Raw genomic sequence first — 10,422 nt, 5'->3', positions numbered from 1 at the left:
AAGCAAAATGATTTTTTACCTTGAAATTATGGACCAACAATGTTAATGTTGAGCATAACGATACCCAAGAAATCAAGAAAATAATAAAAGGACCCTTAGGTACTTTATATTACTGTGAATGTGAAGGTCTAGAAAAATGCATCACACAGTGTACTTAAAGGAAATACAAGTGTTCTTATGAAACTATTCACCATAACCTCTGAAAAAGTCTCCTGAATAAGTAAGCACAGGTAAAAGACAGTGAATAGGAGATGATAGGTACTGTCTCTATTTTGAAAAAGCAAAGGGGACTGATTTCTAGAAATATTTGTTTAACGAATTTAATTTTGATCCCTGTAAAAATTTGGGAATAAATTATTAAATACATAGTTTATGAATGTGTAGGAAAAAAAGTTGTAAATAGGAACCATCTTGGATATTCTAAGGAACAACACTCATAGTTTAAGAGTTGCTGCTATTACAAGAGGAGAATATTATAAGCATAATGCATATGTTTCTTATGACAAGGTATTTGTCATAATCTGTTATATTCCTGGAGAGAGGATTGTTGAACATGGATTGGTTGTTTGGTTGGTTAAACAAAATTCTGTCACAACTAAATCTCAATTAGTGAGCTAGGGGGATGCTTATCAGGTGCTGTCCAAAGACTGATATTGTGGCACAAGATAACATCTCTGCCTTCTACAAGTTCACATCCTAGCAGAGAAAAGGTTCCGAGTGCATGTTACTGACACAATATTAAAATCCTATTTAACAGTGGCCTCTGACTTGAAAAGCACATCAGATATGCAGGTATAATTGATTATGGGATAATACCTAATGTGTTAAATGGTAGGATCCACCAACATGTCATTAAACCAAGGGTTCACAGCATATCACGCATCCTTTGGCCTTCCTTCCATTGATAAAAGTGATTACATCAGGTCTAGAGACATTCCTCCACTTCTTTGATGTTCTGTCCCCTCCACCAGCAATTTGAACCTGAGAAAGCTTAGTGACTGCTTGACTAATAAATAACTTCAGATATTAAGATGTTGTGTCAGTTTCCAGACATCAGTCTTAAGATACTGACACACGTCTTTTTCTTTGTTTTGGAACATAGACTCCTAGAAGATAGTCACAGTGCCATGTGGAAGATGAAGCAGCCCTACGTGAAAGGCCCGAATGAAGAAATACAGAAAATTTCTGTGATACAGGTTGTACTGAGTCCCCAGCTAAGAGAACACCAAATGTCTGTCATATGAGGAGCTACTTAGAACATGGACCCTCCAGATACAACTCAACTTCCAGCTGACACTGCAAGGCAATATCAAGAGAAAAGCCCTCCCACCAGCAGAATCCTCCCATGATTTCATATTTCAGAGAAAAACCAAAGATTGCTGTTATTTTAAGCCACCAAGGTTTTGGTTTGTCACACGCATACCTGAGTGCGCACACACACACACACACACACACACACTTAGGATCAAAAACTCAATTGTATAAAAAAGTAAATCGACCAAAGTATTTCAACCGAACATGAACTTCAACATGAACCAACATTAGGCCATGATTAAGTTTGAATTTTATTATATGGGCCATGAGACATTACTGAGGTGAAAAAATACTTTCCATTTGCTTTCAAAAGGACACATTTTGCCCTTTGAGAATAATTGATTAGACATAGATTAACAGAGATGATTAAATACCAATTAGAATGGTCTAGGCAAATTCCGAACTTTGGAAAGAAAGATGGCAGTTAAAAGGAAAAGACTATATTTTAGATTTACATGTTGAAGAATTGCGCCTTCTCCAACCCCTCATTTGAAGAGGCAATAGGACAAGAGCCTTCTGCAAGCCAAAGAGAGATGACTAATCCTATAGGTATCATTTGACTACCAGCTTCAGAACTATGGGAAAATAAGTGTTTAAACCACCCAGGCTGTGAGTAGTCTCATGGCAACCCTAGAAAAACAACCCAAGGTGAGACAACACTTATCAAGGGATTAGATGTGGAATGATAGAAAATGAGGCAGCAAGCATATTCCCATGAATGTCTAGGAAGATGCAGGAGTCATTTCCTGAAAAACTAAGGGAAAAATCACATTTTAAAAAAATAATCAGGAGTTTTACTTTAATTACCCTAAATCTAAGATGACTGTGAGATACCTTTAGCAGCGAATACAATTAGTTTATTATTTAAACACCTAGAGTTAAGAGGAGAGATTAGTCATTTCAAAGTCATGTGGAAAAAAACATTAGCAAAGGAGACTGAGAAGTCATTGGTGAGAATAAAATATGCTTGGGGGAATATGGTAAAATGAAACTCGAAGTAAAAGTGGATTTTCAGAATGAAAGACATTACATTAAAAACAATGCTGAAAATATTTATTCATTCAACTTGGCAACAAAAAGGTCTTTTGAGACATTGACATGATTTTTTATTTTAGCCGATTGCAGGAGCCAGAATGGAGTGAATTGAGAAATGAAAGATATGTGAGGAAGCAAAATACAAGTGATAGACAGCTTTTAAAAGAAGTTAGTTATGAAGAAATGCAAAGTAGAGGTCATTGACCCCAAGCTTTTAGCTGAGCAATTATTACCATAAACTAGTTATACTAAAGGAAATGATCCAAGAGAGAAGGAGAAATTATTGGTGTGAGAGTCACTAGAACTAAGATCCAAGTTGTTTGTGGGGTGGGAAACTTCTGAGACCTCGGCAATATTTCTCTGAATATAGGAAGAAAGGAAAAAGTGGGTGAAGACATAGGAAGATTAGTAAATCTATGTAAGATGAGGGAGTTTCCCTGTGATCTGCCTTATCAGGGGAAGAATAAAGGTTGTCAGCTATAATTAAAAAATTGAGTTGGAAGCTTCAAGTTGTAATGATGAAGTAAAAGTTACAAAACATTCATAAATTATTTTGGAAGTGTGAGCTTACAGGTGACAGCCAGAGTGGTGAGACCATGGTAGCCTGGTTATTTTAAATGTACAGGGATATCACACTGCCCAAGGGTATGAATTTCTTCAGTAGTGCTCTGCTGTAAGCATTATGGATCAGAAAGGGGAACTGGACAATACAATATGCATGCTTATCCAGCTAGAAAGTGTAGAAGATAGTGAAGTTTGTTTTAAGTAAATTTTTATAATGATGGTCATGGAATCTACCTAGTATGCATTTGTTGTCTATTTCTGCACAACAAATTATTCCCAAATGTAGAAGTTGGAAAGGTCAATGATTTGGTTTCCTATAGTTTCGTAGGTCAAGAATCCAGGACCAGCTTAGATGGGTGGTTCTGGTGCACAGTCTCTCATGAAGCCACGAGAGATGTTTGTGAGGCTGTAGTACTCTTAAGACTTGACCAAAGACCACTTCTGAGCTCACACCCATGACTGTTGACAGGCCTCAGAGATATTGGAATCAAACCCAGATATGCCTCTCCATAGAACAGCCTCACAACAGGGTTGCTGGTTTATCTGAGAGCTCTTGATCAAAGGGAAAGTGAAGAAAATCCCAAGATGGAATATATAGTCATTTTATACTTTAAACTTACTTTTTGTATGTGTGTGTGTGTGTGGTGCCGGGGTTTGAACCCAGGGCCTTGTGCATGTGAGGAAAGCACTTACCAACTGAGCTATATTCCCAGCCCCAACTTAATTCTTTTGAATGCTTATTATAGTTTAGATAAGAGGCATCTCCCCAAAACCTTTTGTGTTAGATAATGCAGGAATGTTCAGAGATAAAATGATTAAATTATGAGAGCTCTAATCTCATCAGTGGATTAATTCACTTGATCGATTCTTAATTTGAATGTACTACTGGGAGGTAACTATAGCCATGTGGGTCCCAGCTGGAGAAACTAATTCACTGGGGGCATACACTTGGAGATTATATCTTGTTTCTGCTTCCTTGCTGCTCTGAGCTGAGCAGCTTTCCTTCAACATGCCCTTTTACCAAGATATTCTGCTCTACCTGAGGCCCAGAGCAATGAAGTTGACCACGAACTGAACCTCTGCAACCGTGAGCCCAAAATAAATTTTTCCTCCTCTAGGTTGTTATTGTCAGGTATTTTGTTCACAGTGATGAAAAGTTCATTAACACAGTACTTAGGATTGAATCTGTGACCTTACACATGCTAGGCAAGTATTCTATCACTGTGCTATATCACCAGCTTTATACCTTATACTTTAAAGTGACTCTACATTACTACTGTCACATTAAATTCAATAGAAGAAAACTTCTAAATTTAGCCCACATTGGGGGATGCTGATTACAAAAGAGCATGAATATCAAAAGGTAGGAATTACTTAGGGCCTTTGCCAACAGCTGCATAACACAAGAGTATAAGGAGGAAAAGTGAAGAAAAGAGGAGAAATTTGTGAGATCGGTGGATAAAGGTCTGAATTTTATGGAAAACTTGGTTTCATGTAGTTAGTAAAATCAGAAGACTGTAATTAGATCATTTAAACATTAAATTTTTAATATTGGAGGTAGTACAGTTATTGATTATGACTTCTTTAATCAAAGACCATAGAAAAATGTGATCGAATTGGTCTGGAGGAAAACACCGAAATGGAACTGAAAAGTTAGTGTCAGATAAACCATGTATGTGGGCATTGAAGTCATGGGAAAGGAGAAAACGGAGTCAGTAGGTAGCAGATTCCATAAATGAAAGTCAATGATATGGAAGTCAGTACATGATGGCAAGCAGGAAGGGACATAGAGAGGAAAGGCAGGTGATAGAACCTCAAAGCAAAAGGAATATAAAAGAGAGATAGAGGATCCACACTTGAAAATAGGAGAGAGCAAGGATATTAATGTGGCCACTGACTCTACTTAATCATGGTGTGGGAAAAGTATATAAGTGGTTTCAACTTGACCCAGATGGAAGAGGTGTCATGTGTCAATCAAAGGAGGGGTAGACAGAACATTCTGTGAAAAGATATGTTGGTATGGGACAGCAAGGAGTTTTGGATGGCAGTAATAAAAGAATGTGGCAGGAAAAGGAATAGTAGGAATGAGTGGTTGAGAATTCCTAAGGACAGGACTGGAGACATATGAAAGTTTAGAAATAATGATTGATCAATAAACCTCTGTCTCTACTGTGAATTAAGGTCAACCATCACCAACGTGCTGGTCCTGGCAGTGTTAGTTGCTGTCATTAATGACATCAGACTAAAAATTTGATCAGGGGAAGAATAATATTGGAAAGAACACCCTGTACATGAGCTGAGAAAGGGGGAAAGGCAAAACTGGAAAAAGTATGGAAGTTTTCAGATTTACAGTAAATAGAAAGGAATTTCCAGAATTTGAGTGGAAAAATTGGGATCATATCTACCCAAGGAATTTATTACATTTTCTCTCATTTCTTCCACTTCTTGTGAGATACCTTTCTTTGTTTAGCAGATATTAGGAAGAACCTTAGAGATAACTGAAGTCCAGAGAGTCCACATATTCTTGTTCACAGTATTGTCAAGTTCATGGGTAAAACTGAAGAATCTTGATTTCTAGTGCATTGAACTTGCAGAGATTAAAAATAATGTTATAAACGCAGCCCCTTTATACTAGAAAAGAGACAAGCAAAATAACTGACAAGAATTTGGGGATGTTCATAATTGACTAGAAACACATATTTCAAGCTTTCAAAGTCTGTATTTTCCAAGATGTTTTTATAATACACTAATCCCAACCCACTTATGGTACTTTCCGATTTAAATTTACTTGTATCATTGTATAGGGAAATGATAATAAAAGTGGAAATTGATGCACGTGAGGGTTTTGAACAATAATAAATTATGGTTTGCCTGGCATGAAATGGCTTTATACTTGAGCTAACTTGTGATAACTTTCCTCTTATTCCACGTCTTTTTACCTTAATTTGTTCCGTTTATTCTTCGGTATGTTGTCATGTACTTTCTATTTGGGAATATCCAAGTAGAAAATGAATAATTTGTTTTTACATAGAGACTGAATGCAATCCAGTTTGGTTCCTGAAATGATTTGTTAATAAGAGAAATAAAGACAGTGGAGGAAGAAATGGGGAAGTTGTTTCAGTTTACATTAAATATGCTAATTTTAAGAATAAAGTAAGTACTTGTAATATTGTAATCTTGTAATATTTTGATCATTTTATTAGCAAGGACTATATTAAATCATTTTTATTATACTAAATAATAAGATAATTAAGGTACATATCTTTGAAGATGTTATAGTAATTCTCTTTAACTATGGAATTAATAATTTCCAGAAGCCTTTTCTGTGCATATTGGAGACAATAAATACAGATATATCAGAGCATTTTTGAACAAGGAATAATCTACAAACCCATTTGTACTTTCTAAAACCTTACTGAAACAATTTAGAAAATTTGAATGTGTTGATGTAGTAATACCAAAAAGACATGGGAGAAAGGAGCAAGGGAAGAAAAAACTTTCTAAAATTGAGTAAATATATTCTAGAAACATATTTTTGAGTAGGAGAATTGTGCAGATGATAATGAATTTTAAGCAATAATCTTGGAGGATGAGGTTATGCTCAAATGTAGATGAATTAAACGTTAAAAAAACATAAGAAAATATATAAAAATACACTATGAAATGTCATTTTTCTAAAGTAATCTTAATCAAATGGATATATAATAGTACAGATAAATTTGAAGAATTTTAACCTTAAATACTTGAGATGATTTAAAATGCAATGCCAGCCCATATTGCGATGTGCTAAACTGATTTCTCAATGGTTCTCTTGAAAGTCAACAAGGAAACAAAATTAGTTTTTACCATTAATTTGAAATTTTTGGGGTGAAATACATTAGTTTAGCAGAGTTACTCAAAGCAATAGAGTGAAACATCCTCAAAAAATATGTGTTCCAATTGAAAAACATACATGCATATTATGTGTTCCAATAGTAGGAAATGTGTATATTTGTACGCATACAGATATACATGGACATGCACAGAGACTTGAGGAAGAGATCAAGAGACTAACAATTATAATATGAAATGGTGATCTTAAAATACATTAAAGCATAAAGATGGACCTATGTTAATAGAAAGGAAAGGACACAGAGCCTAGGGTATGTAAACTGCTATTCTCCTTTGGTTGTTGAGTCAGTATGTCAGCAACGCTTTCATGTGGAACATTGTGCAGACATGAAACAAAGTAATTCCTCCTTGGTTTGCCTTTGGACTGTGCTATTGTCAGGGTTCAGAGACCAGATTCTCCACATACAGGGTTCTTTTTGTGAGTCTTGATTATGACCCCCTGAGGAAGTCAGTGGAGCCCGGGGTTACTGGAGACGATGTCTTGCTTGGCATATTTATCATCTACAAATCATCTGCTATAAATATACCTCAGCAGGCTCATCATCAGGCCAGCTCAGTAGCCTGCAATTTATGAAGGTTATGGGAAACAGTGTGAAGGGTGAAGCGCTTTATTAAGGGTAGCTTTCTTTTCTGACCCAGCCCTGCATTCTACTTGAATATAAATGATCCTGAGAATGAGTGTTTCTTTCCACTTAGGATTAAGCCTTTTAAAATTGTCCCCTTTGGATGTTATTCTTATGTCACTGAGTCATGACTTTTAAGAATTTCTAAGAAATATCAAAATCATCATGTTAAAGGATAATGCAAGAAATCACTAAATGCAAAAATTAGAAGCATATCTAAACCTCATGCTGTTTCCTTTCATTTTTTAAAGTACATACCATGCAAAGCATTTTTTTCTCCATTTTTATTGCACACGTATCATTAATCTCTATTTATCTCTGAATAAAATAACAGAACTGATCAAAATGTCTTAAAGATATCATGAGTTAAATCTCTGGAAGTTGAAATAAATAAAATGTGTTTATTCTTTGCTGAATGTTGTTTTTAAAAAGAAATGTGTTTGTTTTACAGTGTTTTGGATTTTGCCCTGGATGTATAAACCTTATTTTCTTTGCACATTAGTTTAAATGAATAAAAAATGTTGTAACGAACCAAAACTGACATAAAACAAAAATGCCACCCAAGCTTCTCTCACTGGTGATTTCTAACTGCAAACACCCTTAAAGCCAGCTGGGGAATGATTAACGTTTCCCTCACAGGGTTTTACTTTGAACACTCATCCTAGAAGAGAAAGCCTTCAAGAGGGTCATTCTATTAATATGTATTAAGAAGTAAAGAGCCAATTTTAATATTTCAAACAACTCTGGTGAATAAAAGATCATCTGGTACCCTCCTGTTTTCACTATAACCTTTTTAAAAGAATCTTGTTCTTGGCTACACAATCACCCTAGGGGAGAGGAACAAAAAAGGAATAAAAAATGCAGAAGAGTTAGGAGAGAAAATGATGGGAAATTGCTTTATTCAACTTCACCTGTCGCTCCAGCAACTCACCCTTAGGAAGACTCCACCACACTTGAAATGAATTACCCTTTATGGTCTCCTCCCACCACATCACTGCACTATTTTAGCATTTGTTTTGTAAACCACCAACTGAGTCTACAAGTAGAGAAATAGTAAGGAGTCCAATGACATTTTTGCAGCAGGTATCTGAAGTTAGTTCATCAAATACATCATCAACCTACTGTTCATGAGGCTAGATAAATAAATAATAAAAAGGTAGGGGCATGTGGAAATTTATCTCTTCCTTTCCTCTTACATGGAGAATCAGGTTCTTCTCTTGCTTTTCCCGTGTTTCTTCCCACCCATTCCCCAAATTTGTTACTAGGGAAACTTGAAAAAGAATAAGATACAGTAAGACCACAAAACAAAAGTTTTGACCCCACAACCATGATCCCATTGCCATGCAGAAAGCAATGCAAGATTCCCAACCTCGGTCGCTGCACCGCAGTCCCGACAAAGCCTGGGAGCCAGAACAAATAAGATGTTAATTGCAGCCTTGCTGAGAAAAACTACTATTGTTCCAGGCGGAGACCCTCAGCTAATGGGAGCTGAGATGTGCCCCCTCTGCTGCGGACTAGATCAATTCTGAATCCTGGTGCTGAAATGACAGCTCTCCCACTGCGAAGGGTCCGTGCTGAAAGACAGAATGAGAAAGATGATCAAGTCCAGCATTTACTTCCCACCCCTCAGAGTCGCCTTCCCATTCTCTGCACCCCCCTGCTTTGCCTCCTGGTGAGTTTCTCTTACAGTTGGTCGCCGCCAGACCCAGCGGTGGGAACTGAGGACGCAAAAACCTCCCAGACGCAGAAAATACCGCTTTCGGGACGTGCCTGGGTTTGAGTAGCCGTGACGTGCAGGCGCACCACGGCCCTGGCTGGACCTCCGTGGAGCACCCCTCCCGTTCGCCTCTCTCCCGCCTTCCCTTGGGGCCCCCCTCTTCTCCCACCCAGTCGCTCTCCTCGCCTGCTCTCGCACACACCCGCCCGCGCCCTCGGGAGGCAGAACTCCAAGAAGGCGCAGCGATCGCGCGGCGCGCTTAGAGCCTCGGGCCAGCAGCCCAGCGCACCGCGCGGGTGCTGGCGGCGGCTGCGCGCGCCCACGAGCACACGCGAGGCCGTCGCGCGGGCGCGGGTTCGGGGACGCGCACCCCTCACGCACGCGCCCCGGGGAGACCGAGCGCGGCGCGCCGGCGCGCACACCCGAGACAGAGCTTTACTATCTTTCTCCCTCTCGCGCCTCCCTCCTCGCTGGGCATTCAAACAGCTTTCCGACATCACCAGCCAAGGATTTTTTTCCCCCGCTCTCTTAGTCGCCGTCCGTCCATCAGTACCTGCGGGGGGTGGAGGGAGGTAGAGGGAGGAAAGCGGAAAGAGGAAAAAAGCATACGCTTGAGCCTTCCGATCCGACCACGAATACTCCAGTAATAAACCCACCGCCCCAACAAATCTGCCTTAGCAGCTGCCGCCGCCGCCGGTCACTTCTCGTCTCAGCGCTTTCTTTGCTTCTTGGCTAATCGGTTAGCTGGGGGATAGAGGTGGTAAAACAAATCTTCGATCTTAATTCACTTCCATCATTTTTTGTTTGTTTGTTTGTTTAGAGTCTTCCTCCGGGGGAGCTTCTCGGGGACCCCTCTCGGTTTGGAGGTTGGATTCAGTTGGATAAGGCTCAAGGCTCTGGCCCCCGGGGCTTTTTTTTTTTTTTTTTTTTCTTCCCCTCACTCCTCTTTCATCTTCTCCCATTTTTTTTGCTTCTCGTATGTGTGCATTTTCAAATAATAAATCCTGATTTTTGAAGCTGAGCCGGGGAAAATGGGCAACGGTGATTGGGACCAAAGGGGAGTCTCTCCGTCACTGTTGCTGGGACGCGTGCCTGTGCTGGTGTCTTAGAGCAAGAGCCTCTCTGAGCTTTCGGAGTGGAAGGTAAGTAAAGGGGTCTAGGGGTCACCTTCTGTGTGCCGGGGTCCGCCACCGAGGGGCTCTAGGCTTTGTATGTGGGGAAGGAGAGCAAGGGAAGGAAAGGCTGTTGCTGGTGGAAGGAGAGACTGCGAGCAAATCC

The 10,422-nt window shown here is 39.2% G+C and overlaps 2 protein-coding genes across 2 annotated transcripts in view; one reads left to right on the top strand and one right to left on the bottom strand.

Annotated features, from left to right (window-relative positions):
• Positions 1 to 8,110: 8,110 nt before the first annotated feature.
• On the bottom strand, positions 8,111 to 9,641 carry LOC306666634 (uncharacterized protein; the record flags this gene model as incomplete). The annotated part of the gene is made up of 3 exons (XM_079148831.1): positions 8,111 to 8,697; positions 8,797 to 9,001; positions 9,347 to 9,641. 2 exons carry the CDS (start codon positions 9,639 to 9,641, stop codon positions 8,880 to 8,882), a joined length of 417 nt encoding a protein of 138 aa, XP_079004957.1. The 3' UTR covers positions 8,111 to 8,697; positions 8,797 to 8,879.
• Positions 9,642 to 10,165: 524 nt separating this feature from the next.
• The window catches only part of ADGRB3 (adhesion G protein-coupled receptor B3), a 684,429-nt gene continuing 684,172 nt past the window's right edge, over positions 10,166 to 10,422 (top strand). Inside the window, 1 exon segment of the mRNA XM_079147374.1 lies at positions 10,166 to 10,286. The gene's annotated coding sequence lies outside the window, so the exon portion shown is untranslated.

This window comes from Sciurus vulgaris (genome assembly GCF_902686455.1).
Source record: "Sciurus vulgaris genome assembly, chromosome: 7".
Classification (NCBI taxonomy): domain Eukaryota; kingdom Metazoa; phylum Chordata; class Mammalia; order Rodentia; family Sciuridae; genus Sciurus; species Sciurus vulgaris.
Note: the sequence above shows the minus strand (reverse complement) of the source record. Positions and strands in the feature narration are given on the sequence as shown.